We start from the raw sequence: 17,944 nt of genomic DNA, 5'->3' as shown, positions 1-17,944 counted from the left end.
GGAATAAAGTTATTTGCAACACATACTTAATTATGCACATTAAAAAAGAAAATGGCTTTTAGTGGGTGTTTCTGGTGAACTTACACCCAGAACACAGCTCCCCTGGGGGGGCATGGGCCCTGGTTGAGAACCACTGAGAAAGAGTCTGATGTACCTGTTTTTGATACAGAATCACACTTTCGTTCATTTGTGCCCCAAAGTTGGCATTTTATGGTAGGCTTGCTATGTAATAATATTAACAAAATGTGATTACTTCTTTAGTGTTTATATGGATTATTTGAAAAAGTACTGATTTGAAATCTTCTTTAACCAGAACTAGGTGTTTAGGATGCAAAATAATACACTATGTACAGTTCTCTTGTTTGTTTGTTTGGTAAGCACCGTAATCTACTGTGAATGCCATGTGGATGAAGATACTGAACAAGCTATCCAGCGTGGTAAAGAAAAATGGTTCAAACAACCACCACCTTCAGATAACGAGATACATGGAAATCACGAGAGACATGGAGATCAAATTGACGGTAGTGAAAATCAGCACCATCACCATACCAAAAACCCTGAGCATGGAACAGTGAAAGCAGAAAGGACAGCTAAAAAGCCAAGAAGCTCTTCAGAAACCATTGATATGTGGGGTCAGGCAATTTTTGCCACTGCTTTAATCAGTGCTGCACCATTTGCCATTCTTTTTTTTGTTCCTTTGGAGAGTAATGCCGCAGAATACCAGCCATTATTAAAAATGTTGTTAAGTTTTGCCTCTGGTGGTCTTCTTGGTGATGCATTTTTGCACCTAATTCCACATGCCATTCATCCTCACACGCATCATGAGACTGAAGGTGCTCATGAGCATACTCATAACCATGAACATTCCCATGATCATGTACACACTCATGATCATTCTTCCTCCACAAAAGTTGGCCTTTGGGTGTTGGCTGGGATCGTGATTTTTTTATGTGTTGAGAAGTTTGTAAGACATGCAAAGGGGGGTCACACACATTGTCATGTGTCAGTAAATAAAGATAAAAACAGTGATGATGAATCTGATGCTAAACCAAACAAGAAAGAAAAGCAAAAGACCTCTAATGAGAAAGGTATGTGCAAATACCATTAGGTGACAATAGCAGTATTAAAGAAAAACAGAATAATCCGGTTAATTACATAACCTATTTGCCAAGCTTTTAATGCATAATGTGGTAGTTCTAAAACCAATACAATTGTCAACAAAAGTGCTTTATTTACACTCCCTAGCTTATGTAACTTGAATGAAAAGCTCAATTACAGTGATAGAGGTTTTACTCTGTTTTTCCTAGATAAAAAGAAGCTAGATAATACCACCAAAAAAGAGCACCAAGGAATGGAAGTTGCTGGATATTTGAACCTTGCTGCAGATTTTACACACAACTTCACTGATGGACTAGCAATTGGTTTGTTCATGATATTATATTCTTTGTTGGTCTGCTCAGGTAGTAGTATAATTAGTGTACTTATTAAGTGACATAAAGAAGTCATTCAAAATTTGTTTTCTTGAAGGTGCATCATTTCTTGGTGGACAATCTCTTGGAATCATAACTACCATTACAATTTTGTTACATGAAGTGCCACATGAAATTGGTGACTTTGCCATTTTGGTCCAGTCTGGCTGTGATAAGACAAGGGCAATGTATCTACAACTCTCCACTGCAACAGGTTATTGTGCGTCCCTTTCTGTGAAGGGGCACATATTGTTTTGGAATGTTTTTTTATGCCCAACACAGGTGTTGTTCTGTGTTAAGAAAAGTGCTTTAAACTAATTTTAATTTTTTCATATCATAGATAACTATCTGAAGTTGTGCATTGTGAATATTGAGCCCGGTTGATTTAGCGTTTCAGCCGAAGGCCCATAAAACATGAAAATAAAATAAAACTACACTTCCAAAAGTACATGACTTGGGATTTTCAGATATTGTTAAATGGTATTGCATGATAATTAACATAATTTTGGAATTTTAGTTCAGAGATTTTGAAACAATAGTAGATGTGATGCTTAGACTCCTTTGACGAAATAGATTAAGCTTAATGAAAAAAATCTTTCATGTGCATTTGGGTTGGTGACCCCCGACCTAGACTCTGCCATAGGAGTGATTGATATGTTTGTCATTGGCGCTTTTGGAAAGATCACTGTTTAACGAGCATACATGTAACTAGACAAGGTCTTGCCAAAGCCTTGGCGTTTAAAATCAATTTATTCACCAGTTATGCTATGACCTTTTTTACATGGCCTTGCTACTTTGCTACTACATTCTAAATTAGGTTATATGTTTTCCAATAACAGTAAGCCCATGTGTTTACAGTTCCAGTATAAGGTTGCAGGTTTTTTTACATACACCCAAAATAAACTCATCAAACAACGAACTGCATTTAGTGGAAGCCATGTTAAAAAGGTCATTAAATGGTAGTTGATACACGGTAGGTTAATGTATGCATAATATCCTGGATATAGCAACTCTATTACTAATATGCTTTTCTAGATATGCCCTAGTGTACTTCACCACCCTACCAATTTGTTTTGATGTGACAACCTTAATGATAATATTTAACAGGAGCTATGGCTGGATGCATTTTGGGACTACTGGCAGAAAATGTTGGAGAAGCTGCAGTATCTTGGATATTACCTTTTACCGCTGGTGGTTTTATTTACATTGCAACAGTTTCTGTTATACCAGAGTTGCTAGTAGACTCAAGCCCAAAACAAACATTAAAAGAGATTTTGTTTATGTTGTTGGGAATTGCAATGATGGTTGTAATATCTGTGTTAGAATAATGCTCTGTTGTGATTTTGTATGTTTTTTTGAATCATGTGCTTTTTCTTGATGAAATATTGGTTATGAACTACTGTACTGATTTTAAGAATGATGCAATTGTGTTTTTTAAAGGAATGCCAGGAACAAATACACACAAATAGAACTTTTGGACATGCAACTGTGTTTAGGTTGAAAAATGTCTGAGTGAACCATTACAATAGACAGATTGTGGATTACATTCCAAGTTTAAGTTGATTTTATTCTGTGAGAAACGTTGACAGTGCACTTGCGCTAAAATATTCACCAAGCTCTGGCAGGTATTTTGTTAAATTTTGCACAAAACCCCTGTGAGTGTTGCACGGAACCCCGGTCGAACAGCCCTGATCTAAATCTGGTTATCCAATAACCAATTGATCAACTTTTTTTTATCCGATTACATGGATAATGTGATAATCCCGGTGTTAAACAGTGCATGTACGTGTTTAAGTTTTGACATTGGTTGCACAAACAGTTTTCCTGAAAAATCTTTTATTTGATTTTGATGAATAAAGTCACGTTTTGATTCTGTCACGTACCGGTTTTCACGGTTACGCAAAAGTTTGGGACTGACTATCGGAAGTTCCTTAACAACTAACGCACGTGTACTCTGATCAGCAGAAAACCGTTTCCTTTACATTTATTCACGTCCAACCACAACCAAAACAACAATCCAGCACTACTTCGCAGTTATCTCTATCTTCTTCTATGTTATGTTATATCGATGGGGGCTCTTATAACGCTGATGCAACAATAATAAGGGTAAAAAGCGCTAACATGCCGTGACCATTTTGAATAGATAAAACAATGGTGACTAGCACTCCGTAACAGCGCGACCTGATAAATTGGCGCATTAAACACATAAACAAAAGAAACGGCCATTCGCAACAAAAGACTTGACCCACACAATAAACCTCCAGCGGTTGCGGGATAACGTCGCTTGAGAACTGGGTCGCAAACTATCCGGTCAAGCACATTTGTGACAGATTCCCGTCGTTTTTTGTCTCCACAACACAATCTTTTCGGTATTATCTATACCGAAGGTCGGCAAGTGTCTACCTGATTTTCAAACCAAAGTGTCTAGCAAGCAAGTTTTTTTAATTCACTGTCGCCAGTACATAAATACTTGTTCCTGCCTTCGCGGCAGACACTACACAGAAAGTATGGCCGACTGGTTTGCGCAACCGCCTTGTTTTGGCAAGGTTGTGGGTTCTAACCCTGTCTTGGCCGCTTGCGTTCCCTTAAGCAAGGAGCTTGAGCGGCATTGCTGTAATTAGTGGAAGCTTTTTGTAGTCACGTTTACCTTGATTGATAGTCCACGACGTTTTTTAGATAAATTTGTAAAACGTATGTGGTTCAATCAAAAAAGTTAGAGCCTCTCTCTTTTCCAGCACGGAACACTACAATTTTCAATTGTGGATCAAATGGTATAATCAGTCACGTGTGTTTTAAAGCCCACCAACACACACTCTACGCCAAGCTACTGATGTTGCACATACTATGTTTTTAAAGTAGGAGCAATACCTATGCATCTTACCCACAGCATGCTGTTTCTATGCTTAAAACAATAACGTTAAACTATGCGACGTTGAAATAAAAATCAACACTCTTATCATCGCGCATTTCATTCAAAATCGATTTAAAAAAAAATTGATATGCGAATAAAAAAAGATGGAATACGATTTGGGTTTCACATAATGATGTAATTAAAATGAACTTGTTTAGCATAGATACATACCAATAATTATGAATTGATGTGCAGAAAAAACGTGCTAATTTAAAGCTATTTTACCTGTGTTAAACGTAGAAACTGACAAGTTTAGAAATTTCCTACATGACATTCCAATGTGGACCATAGGACTCACTTAATGCACATGTATTTCACATTTGTTTGCTGAGATTGTTTATTACAACAACCGATCCACAAGTTCACACAATAAACATGGGTTCTATATTGTAGTGCGAGAATGAAGTGGAGTACCATAAAACAAACTTGTGACCTCTCCATAGACAATTTGGAAATTGTTCATTTCAATCAATTTTTTTGTTTGATGGAGCAGTAAACGGGTTGGTATACACAACAAGATTTATAATCATTTCTTCACAAACAACTAATCCTTTATGTCGGCATTTGCTTTTTTAGATTTTGACACTGGTTTGGCAACAGTTGTTATTCCATGTTTATCTCTCATGTGGTAGCGAAAACTTTGTTGAATGCCATAAGCTTTATTGCAGACTTTGCATTCATAGGGTTTCTGATCAGAATGAAATATCTTAATATGCCTTCTCATGTTTCCCATCTAAAAGACACATTTAACCATTATTTGTGTCCAGTATTTTGGGTAACGTTATATTACCTGAGAAAAACCGCGATGACAAATAGGACACTCATGCTTGTTGCAAGATCTTCGATGTCTTGTATATGCCTGGATAGTGGAAAATGCACGGTCGCATGTGTCACAACGGTGCAAACGTGAGCCAACTATAACATAGTTTATGGATGAAATAGCAATAAATGTGGTTTTCACTTTGCTTATAATCTACCTCTACTTTGAGACATTGGTAAATCATTGTTTGAGGTTCTTCGAAACTCTCCACTAAATACAGGCAAAAGAGCAGGCAATTGAGATGTTCCAGACAATACGAACGGGTTTCCACCTGCTAAATACAACATCACAACATTAAAACTACCTAGTTAATCTAAGTCCAGCTAGAGATTTACCAATACAACTTTTAAGGAATTTACAGCCTCACGGCTAAGGAATTTACAAGCCTGGTTACAGCTAAAATACATACCAGGTACAGATAATGACTCAACAGACAAATCAACTTGTTCTATGCTTGCTACTGTTTGTGGCAACATCACACCACCACAATTTTGATCTGGACTGGAAAGACTTGTAACTGCATTCACACACCCTACAACATCAATCTGGTTAGAACCACAAATCATGTGTGCTTTATATTACTTTACCCGGAAAGGCAGTTGAATCTTTTGCGTGTAAGCTGGAAGGGATTGTGGCATGGGGCTCAGCCTGAAAAAAGATAAGACGAGCAACTGACAAAAAAGTACTGTGTTAAAACCAAAAGTTTGAACAAGTTTGTGCAAAACTAACCTTTACCAATCTTGATTCGGATCCAATAACATTAGTTTCATTTTCCACACCCAACTAAAAATAAGTTTGTTGTCAGTATGAAACAATTAACTGGCTTAAGTATTTAAAAAATATTGGTATTCAACCTTGCTGGTTATGTTTTGGGAGCTGTTGTTTTGAATACTTTCAATTCTTTGGATTGATGGTAGATCTTCGCCGCTCACAGAGGGTTGCAATTCACTTTTGTCTAAAGCAAACAAACAACAACAACAAAAATGTTTAATGTACAAATCAATTTTCATATTGAACCTAACTATACAGTGTTTCTTACCAACATTTTCTAGCATTGAAGCATCTGCCATGTATGATGTGGTGGAAGTTATTGCACTGAAGTCATCTGCAGTACTAAGTTTGCTTAAACGTTTTTCATGAGCTGGTGATTTCTTTGCAGGGCTATGCCGGGTAATTTTCATGGGTAAAATACATCAAACACAAAACAAAAAACGTACAACCTACTGCATGTTTAATTCAGATTGATCTGTTGAGGAAGTAATCAAATGACCAATGCCCTCATACTGCAATGTGGGGTTTGATGAAGAAATTGTGGGGGATGTAACTGATGGTTTTTCAACTTCTGTTTCTTTGCCATGTATGGATCTCATATGGTACTGTAAGGACTGCCGAATTGCGTACCTACATGTAAAACATGATTCTAAAAATTGACAGATCTTCTTTCTTATGTTTTATGATCCCTTAAAAACCAGACTCAAAGCTCAGTTTAGCTTTTCACAGTAAATAAAACATTAGGTTTCTTCAGTATTCAATAGGGATGTGCCAAAACTACTAATGTTCTGTTTAGAACGCTCGGTGCATTGTGACGTCACCAACATACCCTTTTCACACTAGTTTTGTAGCTTTACTCGGTCTCTTACATCACCAGCAGTGTGTTAAGCTGTACAGACCCCAGAAAAACGCAGAATTCCAACATCTGACACATTTAATAAAACAGTCACTTTTGTTCTTGGATACCCTTTTGAACACTAGTTTCGGATACAGGGCATGAATATGCAAATTTAAAGCTCAGGTCAGTTTGTGTAACTGATCGGCCGAGTCCAAGCAAAAAAATAGCCATGCTTGGTACCGAGTACTCAAGTTCTGGCTCAGCTCGGCCCATCCCTAGTATTCAAAGATTCCAATGTAAGAAACCTCCTTTAAGCAACTGTGTGTCAAATAGCAGAATTCTATTTACCCAGAGTTCAATTACATAATGCTGACTGTATTTAAAAACGTTCAAAACAAACACTACTAAATTTAAAGCCAGGTAGTTTTACAGATTATTTTTAACACAGAACATTTGAAACTAAAGTGAACAACATTCTGGTACAAATAGCATACACATTCATTCTTGTTAAGCAAAACTGGGTAGATTAACTGTGTTGTATGTTGTGATTTTACACATATACACTACAAACTAATTAGAAAAAAAACTGTCTGAAAAAATGTGTCTCTTGTGGATGTGTTAAAATAAGCAGAAATATAAAAAAAGGATTTTACCTTCGCCCACAAATACTACATTTAAACCGCTTATCAGTTGTGTGCTTGATAAGTATGTGCCGCTTGAGATTGTTCTTGTTGTTGAACAATCTGCCACAATGAGGACAACTGTGGCTGTTTCTGTCAGGAGCATGAGTTGGTCTAAAAATGTAAAGTTTTTTTTTCCCAAACTGCACTTGTTACAACAGTCAATACAGAGAGTAAATGAACTGAAACAGTGGCTTTTGTACAGTTATTTAATTTAATTTATAAATGCCACACAATATTTAACTATCTACCACTTACACCCTTGCTCTAGCTACCACAAATACACTAAGTTTGATAGAGGTGTAATTTTGGCTAACTTATATACCTTTCCATTTGTATATGTGTGAAAAATAAATTTGTTCGAACCAAACAATCTCAAACAAAATTTAGAAAGAAGCTGGACTAGGCACAAATAACACTTACAAAAAGGATAAAAATGTGTTCTCTTTTAAGACACAGGGCCCCATAATTACCTGCTACTAACTGGTTTCACTGGTGTAGAGCTAACTGGGTGTTCTGAATAGTAGTGATTAACTGCCTCTGTTACATTCGTAAAGTATTTACAGCAATCTTTGCATGTGTAGACTGATGGCTGTAAAACAGATTGGAAAAAACTTTACATTACATCGCACACATTTTATGCCACCATTCAAATTTAAATAATAACAGAAGAATATTTGATCTAGTACACAACCATATTTTAACTTACATTTAGTGTTTCACAATCAGATGTTACAATAGTTGTTGCAGTTGCAGCTATATCAACATCCCCATTGTAATTGTTGGACAAACTATTTGTTTTACTCCCTAAAACAACTTTCGCTGATTGGAGCGATTTAGTCTTTTTGCTAGACGCCACAGTGGGTGATTGGTTATTTGGTAATTTAGGGGACATGGAATAGACAGATTGAACCTAAACATTTCAAAAATATACAATATTAGTTTCAAAACAATGTATTTTTAAAATCCATAAAAGAAAAAAAATATGGTTAACTGTTACTTGTATACCCAAAAGTCAGAAAGTCTTCACCTGAAGTGAGTCGGGATTCTTGTTGGTCGAAGTTTTGGGCGGTGAATTGTTCTTGTCACACAGATTAAAAGAACTTAAACAGAAATATTACTATTTGATACAAAATGAACTAGAAGGGTGGCTTAGCACATATAGCCCTTGCATATACACTATAACCTATTTTAAAACATAAATATATTTCCTATGCTTATTTTGTATTGGGTCCCATATTAGCCATCGTCTTTTATAACCTTAGTCGTTTCTGCAGGCAAAAACTCATGGGTCCCCACACATGCAAAGTTGAAAATAATGCAATTCAAGAGATAACCATGAGAAAGTCCGGTGTTGTAAGGTAAAACACAGTGATCGGCACAGGGCTTAAATAATAATACAGACGAATCCGGTTAATCGCATCATCGATTTGCCACGGGTATTTGATGCGATTAACCGGATTATGCGATAATCCGGTTGCTATGTAAACAGTACACGCCGTTAACGAAAGTGCTCATTTTCACTTCCCCAGCTAAAACAAAGTTGCAGTGACGCTCAACTATGGCAACGGGGCAGTATTTTCTCTCTTTTGTTGCCGAGAATCGAAAAAAGTACTCTCAAGTCAAAACTAGATGTGTGTTGAAGAAACAGTAGAAACACACACACTCTTAGTTGGCGCGCACGCCACAGTTCGCTTGATTGTGCTTTCTCTCGCAGTAAGGTTTATTTGAAAAGATATGTTACATCGCATCGTAGCCAAGGGGCCCAACATTTAAAAACTTCCCTATGAAGACGGTTTATGACATTTTAGTCTTGTTTTGGGTAATTTCCCTTATAAATGTGCCAGGCGTCTCGCTTCATATACACGTAAAATGGCCTGTTGTTTCTAACCTATTTCGTTTTCTAGTTCAAACCAGCGCGTTAAGCAGCAAAGTGCTAGGTGCATATTTGTAAGCAAGTCCAAACCCGTACACGACCGAAACCTAGTCAAACTTACAACTTTGGCACATTTTACAGCGCAAGGGCGCTAAGGCGAGCTGCATCAGTTTCTATTATAACCCGTTTGCCAATTGACAAAAAGAAGAATTGATTTTAGCAAAACTTTAAAGACTCAGATGTGGCGCTACTTTCTAGCTTACTCAGCTAAAACTGCAGCTGCAAGACTAGTTGACTGTCACGTGATCAACGTGTGGTCGTTGCTTCAAAAATTTAAAGCAGCAACAAGTACTAGAGGAATAACTGCCTTTTTTAATCGGTGTTCTTCCTGATAAGTTGCGCAAGGTCACGAATAGAAGACATAAAATATGTCAGTCGTTGGCACATTACCAATTACGTGAATCTAAACAACATCGTGTGATTACTTGCGATCTAACATTTTTTACAACCATTACGTGTTTGGCGGGTCATGAACAATATAACAGAAAGCATTTTTAAACATTTGTTTTACATTTTACATTGTTTAAATTTCAATACAGTTTAACACTTCGAATTTGGTGCAGTTCGCACTTAGTAAGAAATTACAATCAGCGTCTTTGCCGGAACACCAGTTTCGTAATTTTGACACGTTGAACTCTTCATTTAAATTTTAAACGCCTGTTATATCACTATTGGCGATTAGATAAGCCAATAAAAAAAAGGATCAATGTGCACGGCTTTGAGATAACGACTCCTTGTTATCGCACAGCGGTACACTGAACTCCGTTTTAATCTCCTAATGACTTTTCCAAAATATTTTATAGTCGAGACGTGTCATTTTCAACGTTGAAATTGGATGAGTTATTTGGTGTAGAATGCAACCATGCATCCAAGTCTTTTCGTGTACATTACCTCCGGAGGATTTTACTATCATATCGTCGTTTTTTATTCGAAAAACTCGGTCTGTTCGACTTTCACATAGAGATCATCAATCCGGTTAATCGCATATTTCGTTGAAAATCGATGCGAATATCCGGTTTATGCGATAAACCGGAATGCGATTAACCGGACGATTTTCTTAACAAGCGATGGGCGACGGTTTGGGATTTTTAATTGTGATGCAATTAAACGGATTATGCGATTAACCGGTATGCGATTAACCGGATTCGTCTGTACTATGTAGAATACAAACTATAAAATTAGATTCACCCCAAATATTGTATGAAGTATGTCCTATTTAACGTTTTAAAAAACTGACCCATTTTAGGGGGCTAGTAGGGCAACTAATTGGGTTCGACACACAAACTAAAAAATATATAAAAACCACAATGACTCAATCAATAGTACTGCAAAATTTCAGCCCAATCCGCCAAGGTTTAAAATTTCGACCACTAGTGGTGTTTTGAGCAACAACCGTTCATGTTTCTGACGTCATAGGGCTGTTAACAAGTCCCTAACTGCCATGGTGCAAAAACGACCACCAAACAACCCACCAACGAGCAACATACAACTGGTTGCCCTTGTAACACTATTGCGCCAAAGAAATCTTTCATTTGTGGTGCCCAGTAACATACAAATATGTTTTACACTTTAGGGCAGTGTTTCTCAACCTGGGGGTCGCCAAGCACTTTTGAGGGGGTCGCGGAGACGCAACCGAACACGGAATTATTTTATCTGTATCAAAAAAACTTTCCCTGTGACTTTTGTTTAGCATATAGTAACTCACACGACCGTTTGATTTAGAACGGGCGCAACAATATTTGCGATTGTATACTTCTATAATTGCGGGTTTTGGTTTTTCTTAACATACAAAAAACACGAAATAGTGAAATAGTTGAAAATAGGCGTTTTCCGGAATACAGCAAAACGCCGAACTATCGGAGCCACGTTAGATTGCAAATGTGTGATGAACACAATCAACACATGCTGGTAGTTAAACTTCCTGTGTGTGTGCGTGTGTAAAGGGGTCGCGTGGTGTTAGAAAATCTCTAAAGGGGGTCGCATAGTAAAAAAGGTTGAGAACCACTGCTTTAGGGGCTTGTGGGGTAAATGTTAGGACTTGAACACAACAATCGACACCTATAAATGGCATACTATACAAGAAATCCAAATTTCAGCCAATTCTGACACTGTTTAAAAACTCACCCATTTTAGGGGGCTAGCGGGGTAAATACTGGGGTTATCAACAAAAACAAAGTGGGATGCACATCTACATAACTATATCGACCATCTGTGTAAATTTCAGCCAAATCCATCAAACATTTGATGGAAAAACAAGTCGGACAAACTTTGGGAAAAAGCACCCATTTTAGGGGGCTAGCGGCGTAAATACTGGGGTTATGAACAAAAACAAAGTGGGATGCACATCTACATAACTATATCGACTATCTGTGTAAATTTCAGCCAAATCCATCAAACATTTGATGGAAAAACGAGTCGGACAAACTTCGGGGGAAAAACACCCATTTTAGGGGGCTAGCGGGGTAAATACTGGGGATTTCAACAAAAACAAAGTGGGATGCACATCTACATAACTATATCTACCATCTGTGTAAATTTCAGCCAAATCCATCAAAAATTTGATGGAAAAACGAGTCGGACAAACTTTGGGTGAAAATATCCATTTTAGGGGGCTTGCGGGGTCAATACTGGGGTTATCAACAAAAACAAAGTGGGATGCACATCTACCATCTGTATAAGTTTCAGCCACATCCATCAAGCATTTGATGGCAAAACGAGTCAGACAAACTTCGGGGGACAAAAACCATTTTAGGGGGGTAGCGGAGTAAATACTGGGGTTATCAACAAAAACAAAGTGGGATGCACATCTACATAACTACATCTACCATCTGTGTAAATTTCAGCTGAATCCATCAAACATTTGATAGAAAAACAAGTCGGACAAACTTCTGGGGAAAATACCCATTTTAGGGGGCTAGCGGGGTAAATACTGGGGTTATCAACAAAAACAAAGTGGGATGCACATCTACATAACTACATCTACCATCTGTATAAATTTCATCCAAATCCATCAAGGATTTGATGGAAAAACGAGTCGGACAAACTTTGGGGAGAAGAAAAAAAAACAAACATTTTGAGTAAAATCAATATGTGTCCCCTCTTTAGGGAAGGGGACCCATAACAAGTATTGTTTTTCGAGTTCATTTGTCAAAAATAAAAAAAGCTTTGATGTGAAAAATCACATTTGAGGTATGAACATTTGCCAAAACTGAGCATGAAACTCCTAGATCATGTACTTTAGTCAGTAGTAGGGTTCCTCTATTTCTCGACTTTTTCATTTCTCGAGAAACAAGAAATTAAAAATTCATTTCTCGAGAATCTCAAAACTCGAAATTTTTATTTAAGCCGATTTTCTAACAAAAACAAACAAAAAAATTCCGATTGTACGTTTTTTCGCTTTTAGTAGCGATCGCAAGTAGTGATTCACTAGTGAACCAGCAAAAAACGAAGCAACTGTTCGCTGTTTCGGAAGAAAAATCAGAAAGTTTTGTTCCCAGTCCGCTCTAGAGGCGAGTTGAAACGAAAAATACACGTAATAAGAGGTGTCGCATTTACTTTTTGTTTAAGATACATGACGTAGTTTTTCTCGAGAATTTTTTATTTATATCTCGAGAATCGAGACTCGAATTTTTTGAGATTTCTCGAGAAGGAACTCTAGTAAGTACAGTCGTTTCAAAAAATTTACGTTTTGGGGGCCTGTGGGTGAACCCATGGGTCATTTGGGGTAAAACTTCAGGAGGATCAAATATGGGCAAATAACTAACAAGTGTCTAAATTTGAAGGACTCTTTCTTGACCAACCGCGTTTAACAAACCATTGTTAGACAGAAACGAACATGTTGGGGTTAAGGGATGAAAATTGGTAAATCCTTTTTAAGAGTACAAAATTCTTTAAAATACCTTACATTGCACCAAACAACAAAGCATGAAGCTCCTTGATCATGTACTTTGGTCAGTACAGCCTTTTTTTTAAAAAAAGTACGTTTCGGGGGCCTGTGGGTGAACCCTTGGGTGATTTGGGGTCAAACTTGAGGAGGATCAAATATAGATAAATAAATTATATCTGTGTAAATTGGAAGCACTGTTTCTTGACCAAACACGTATAACAAACCAGCATTAGACAGAAAAAAAAACGGACAAAAACAATATGTGTCCCCTCCATGGAAGGGGACCCATAAATATTTCACGATTAAGGGGTTGATCTAACTAAAAGTTACAAAATCATTTAAAATACTGTGCAATGCACCAACCAACGAAGTAAGAAATTCCTGGATCAAGAATAGCTGTTTTTAAAATTTTACCGACATGTGTGTAAATTTGATTAGTTTTAAGCACTCTTTTTTGACCAAACGTATCAGCATTACACAGAAAAAAATACAGACAAAAACAATGAGTCCTCTTCAAGGAAGAAGACCCATAATAACAAAAATTAAACATGCATGCATCACACCTTTCAACAGTCTGAAAACTATCCATCATTAGGTTAGCAGACTCATTTGCAAAAACATTTCCCAAAGATTCCAGATTATTTGCAAAAGAAAGACTTTCAGTTGAAAAAGGATTTGTAAAAGAGGGTTTCGAAGCGCTATTTTCTGTTGATGTGATAGAAAACATTGGGGAAAGTGGCAATCGGCTACGACTTGCTTGCGTTCTTCCAAATATTGATGCAGGAGCAATTGTTGCTGGGATTAAAAAAATGTTGTTTTATTGTTTTGCAAACATTGCACATAATAAACAGTCACCAACATATATTTTGAACGGAGGGCAGATTCATAGAGATAGATCCTGAGGTTGACATTGGTTGTTGAATCTTTTTGGGAAAACCTTTCTTGTGTGTTCTTCCACCACGAACCTTGGTTTCTGCAAAATTAAAAACTAGAAAGGTGGTTTTATATACATTTCCAATTTATATGCTATCAATCCTATTTAATTATTTAATGTCCCGGGCCTTGACCTTTGTATAACATCAAAATCGCATCTTTGTTCAAGTTATGTCAGTTTTAAAATTTGAGATTCCAGCCAAATACGTGCAGTCATGTTATTGATCAAACCAAACAAATGAGATTTTATTGCAACATAAGCATGATTTACAATGTTTTAGTTCGAACATGGGTGCACAAACTTTTCGCATTGCAGATCCTTATTTCACCAACAGACGCCTACTGCCTGGTTATTTTGTTTCAAACTAATAAAGAACTACAAAAGTGGCTTTCTGATATACTTCCATTTTATATGTTCTATATCCTATTTACCAGTTTACTGTACACATAATTTGATCTACACATATGATTGTTTTTGCAAGCAAAAACGAATGGGTCCCCACACGCGTGTTTATACAGATATACGGTAAACAAATGTTGCTGTTATTTTTAGATTCTTAAAAAAAAATTTCACAAAGCATTAACTCAACTTAACAGTTTTTGTCCGTATTCTTTTTGCATCATTATTGATATACAATTACAATAAAACAGTAAAAAAGAAAAAAATACTTTCAATTTAATCTCTTGCTTTGAACTTGAACGACAATTTTTCCTAGAAAGCCTTAACCATTGTAGTAGACATTATAAATTAAAAAGTCATTTGCAGCAAAGGTATACATAACAACTTGTTTTTCACTTAACTTTGTTTTGTCAAATGAATACCATTGACCTGTAGTAACCCCCCACAGTGCAGACGCCAAAAGACCGTTTAATGACCTTTTGTTCAACAATACCGTTTTTCCTAATTTATACATGACTTAAGTATTCTGGAATTGATTTGTCAAAAATAAAGAAGCTATGTCATGACGATAAATTCATAACTATGTTGTAATGCCTACAAGTTGACCTTTAGTGACCCGTGGTTACGCGACGGCTAAGCTGACAACGAGAATTTAAAGACTATTTATCGCAGCCTTCGAAAAAGTCAAGTTAATTTTTCACTTTTATGTTGATCAGCAACATTTTGCCTGACATAAACGAAACTAAAGCACGTTTGTAGAAATTACGTCTTAGGTGTAAAACCTTGGCCAAGCTACACAAAAAACAGCTGATTTCTGATCACCGAAACGACTGTCTCGTAAAACGTCTGTCCCGATGTCAAGCTGAGCACTCCCGCTCTGCATTAAACTGCCTTAATGGTAAACTAGTGAATTACTCCCTTGTGATTTATATCTGACTTGGGGTATATTTCTGCACCATACGGCTTGTATTTCTGGCCTAAAACTAAAACCGATTATTTCGTGGTTTAAAGGGTGCAAAAATGGGTGAATCAATACCAACATCTGTCCAACTTTAAATAAATTTGAAGCACTCTTTCTTGACCAAACGCGTATATCAAACCAGCGTTAGACAGAAAAAAGAAAAAAAATATGGACAAAAACAATATGCGTCCCTTTCAGGGCAGAGAACCCATAACTAAACCACAACACAGTCCGTTATATCTGTAAAATGAATTATTACTCTTATTCCCCGCCTTAACAAATTACGTAAAACTGAATCGTTGTTAAAGTTTATAAAGTTCGAAAATCATCAAATATACTTTACAATGCCCCAACCAACAAAGTTTGAGTGCTCCACTATTTTCAGGGTTCCCGCGCATTTTTTGTTTATAAATTCCATGACTTTTCCAAAACTTAAAAAAAAAAAGAATTTCCATAACCTTAATAGAAAAAATTGAGCAATTCCCATAGTTAAGAGACTTTGGTATATGTAGCCAATGTACCGTACTTGCAATGAATATACAAACATTGCGTAATTTGAAATTCTATCTGGCATTTTCAGGTGCCAAATTCCATACTTTTTCAAGGACTCGGTAGATGGGGTGCTACTGGCAAAAGTTGGCTTTTTTCAAAACTTTTCTAGGCCTTAAAAATAAAAATTTAAATTTCATAACCTTTCCAGGTTTTCCATACCCGCGGGAACCCTGTATTTTGCGTTCCATAACGTTTTAACATTGCGCAGCTATTTCCGGCTTGGTGATTATTCGGTATAATTGTCTCACTATGTGTTCTTCCATCAAGCAAAATAAACTCTCATGTAACCATAACTCAAGGACAGCCAACTGACTTTAGGTTAAACCAAGAAACTTTTTGCAGTTCAATGATAAATACTTAGATTGCCTTACCATTGGATTCATCAGACAAAAAGGGAAGGGCCGCTGTAGGGTCTTGGAAATCAGAATGCAACTCCAACAAATTCCGTCCTGATGAAGCAACATTAAAATCATCATCATCCTCTGATTTAAGATCAACATACAAGACACTTTGTGTTTGTTGGTCAGAAACGGAGGTTAGGTCTTTTGGAACACAGTGCCTTACTTCACTTACGCTTGGCAATGTTACATTTTCAGCCATAAGATGCTCACAGGCCTAAAAACAATTATATAAAGTGATATTTTTTTATAAATAATGTATAGATTGTCTATTGAGCGTACTTAATTCTATAAAAATAAAATTTTCGATGTTACCATGACCAATGTCTTTTTTTACATTTCAGAGCTAAATCAGGGCATGATAGTGGTCTTGCTACCAATGTACCGAAGCTTGGTTTGCCTAATTTATTCCACCAAACCCGCTTTTTTACAAAAAATCAGTGGCCAAAACAGAAAATTTTATGAACATGACTTTAAAGTGGAAAATGTGTCCTAATTACATACCAAAGAATCTTTCAAACTGCACAACAACTAACATTGCATTAACTAGCATAATTTTCAAAACATAGTTTTGTGCTTTTGAGCGGCCCAGGCAACCTTAAAACACTGTTTGTCTGGCAGCTCAATTTTTGTGTTTAGGTCAAAAGCACATAGGATTGGCATTGAGCTGAATACGATTCAAATTTATTCATATTCATTTTTATACCACACATAATTTAGTCAATTGAGTACATCCCTAGTTCTTACATCAATATATAGCTCACCTGAACAATTGACGATATCTGCAATTTTCGAGCTGTTCTCAGCAAATCTCTAACATTTTCACAAAACACATGAAGACGGGAAGTATACAAGAAGTGCAAAATAGGTATGAATGTATTGGCACTGATGGAAGATAGGTGAATGGTGGTAACATTGCATGCCTAAATTGAAAAAATTGCAAACCAATGATAATATTTTACATGGACAAATGTTTTTTGATACTTTAAATTAGGTGAGGTAAGGTCTATGACATTTTTGTGTTTTTTCTGTTTATTTTACCAACCTTTGATCCAGCATCATCATTTAGTTTACCTCGATCAAACAAGGCTTGAAAATATGAGCTGTGAGCTGCTAAAACAGCTTTGTGAGCAGGAAATGAGACATTTTCAACAACCAAGGAAACGTCACATAACTGTGACTTTTTTTGCTGATCATACAATGCCTGAATAAACAAAACAACAAAAAACATAAATAACACCACATATTTCATGTTTGTTAGGAATTGAATGATGTAAAATACAATATGGATTCATCATGTTTACCTTTAAAAGTTTGTCTCCGTGGTCCTCAAACACAAGTGGAATACTTTTTAGGTAGATACTATTTTCCATTTTAAAAAATAGTTCA

General features: G+C 36.5%; 2 protein-coding genes across 6 annotated transcripts; one reads left to right on the top strand and one right to left on the bottom strand.

Moving 5' to 3' along the window:
• Positions 1–291: 291 nt before the first annotated feature.
• LOC145224524 (zinc transporter Slc39a7-like) lies at positions 292–2,948 on the top strand. 2 transcript variants are annotated; one of them, XM_080091041.1, is made up of 4 exons: positions 292–1,088; positions 1,308–1,421; positions 1,528–1,683; positions 2,577–2,948. In XM_080091041.1, exons 1-4 carry the CDS (start codon positions 329–331, stop codon positions 2,795–2,797), a joined length of 1,251 nt encoding a protein of 416 aa, XP_079947167.1. In that variant the 5' UTR covers positions 292–328; the 3' UTR covers positions 2,798–2,948. The 2 variants fall into 2 exon arrangements, with proteins under 2 accessions (XP_079947167.1, XP_079947166.1); XM_080091040.1 differs by having other exon boundaries at positions 1,308–1,460.
• Positions 2,949–3,438: 490 nt separating this feature from the next.
• LOC145224521 (uncharacterized) lies at positions 3,439–17,940 on the bottom strand. Of its 4 annotated transcripts, none has more exons than XM_080091035.1 (19): positions 17,860–17,940; positions 17,601–17,759; positions 17,320–17,478; positions 16,529–16,772; positions 14,171–14,299; positions 13,875–14,106; positions 8,520–8,592; positions 8,199–8,402; positions 7,963–8,081; positions 7,463–7,603; positions 6,425–6,601; positions 6,240–6,361; positions 6,055–6,155; positions 5,930–5,983; positions 5,788–5,848; positions 5,610–5,732; positions 5,358–5,474; positions 5,171–5,295; positions 3,439–5,113 (listed from the first exon to the last, which is right to left on the bottom strand). In XM_080091035.1, exons 1-19 carry the CDS (start codon positions 17,926–17,928, stop codon positions 4,925–4,927), a joined length of 2,598 nt encoding a protein of 865 aa, XP_079947161.1. In that variant the 5' UTR covers positions 17,929–17,940; the 3' UTR covers positions 3,439–4,924. The 4 variants fall into 4 exon arrangements, with proteins under 4 accessions (XP_079947161.1, XP_079947162.1, XP_079947163.1 ...); XM_080091036.1 differs by having other exon boundaries at positions 5,358–5,471; XM_080091037.1 differs by having other exon boundaries at positions 14,171–14,284.
• Between the last annotated feature and the right edge of the window lie 4 nt (positions 17,941–17,944).

This window comes from Phallusia mammillata, chromosome 4 (genome assembly GCF_965637545.1).
Source record: "Phallusia mammillata chromosome 4, kaPhaMamm4.hap1.1, whole genome shotgun sequence".
Classification (NCBI taxonomy): Eukaryota; Metazoa; Chordata; class Ascidiacea; order Phlebobranchia; family Ascidiidae; genus Phallusia; species Phallusia mammillata.
This window is presented reverse-complemented; position numbering and strand designations above follow the sequence as displayed.

What these genes read in the sequence shown, in the direction of transcription:
- LOC145224524 (XM_080091040.1), top strand. Translation starts at nt 329, where the DNA reads ATGCAAAATAATACACTATGTACAGTTCTCTTGTTTGTTTGTTTGGTA. An exon ending in AAAGACCTCTAATGAGAAAG is followed by an intron (nt 1,089 to 1,307) that starts GTATGTGCAAAT and finishes TGTTTTTCCTAG; the next exon opens with ATAAAAAGAAGCTAGATAAT. An exon ending in TTCTTTGTTGGTCTGCTCAG is followed by an intron (nt 1,461 to 1,527) that starts GTAGTAGTATAA and finishes GTTTTCTTGAAG; the next exon opens with GTGCATCATTTCTTGGTGGA.
- LOC145224521 (XM_080091035.1), bottom strand. Translation starts at nt 17,928, where the DNA reads ATGGAAAATAGTATCTACCTAAAAAGTATTCCACTTGTGTTTGAGGAC. An exon ending in ACGGAGACAAACTTTTAAAG is followed by an intron (nt 17,760 to 17,859) that starts GTAAACATGATG and finishes TTGTTTATTCAG; the next exon opens with GCATTGTATGATCAGCAAAA. An exon ending in CAATCTGAATTAAACATGCA is followed by an intron (nt 6,362 to 6,424) that starts GTAGGTTGTACG and finishes TACCCGGCATAG; the next exon opens with CCCTGCAAAGAAATCACCAG.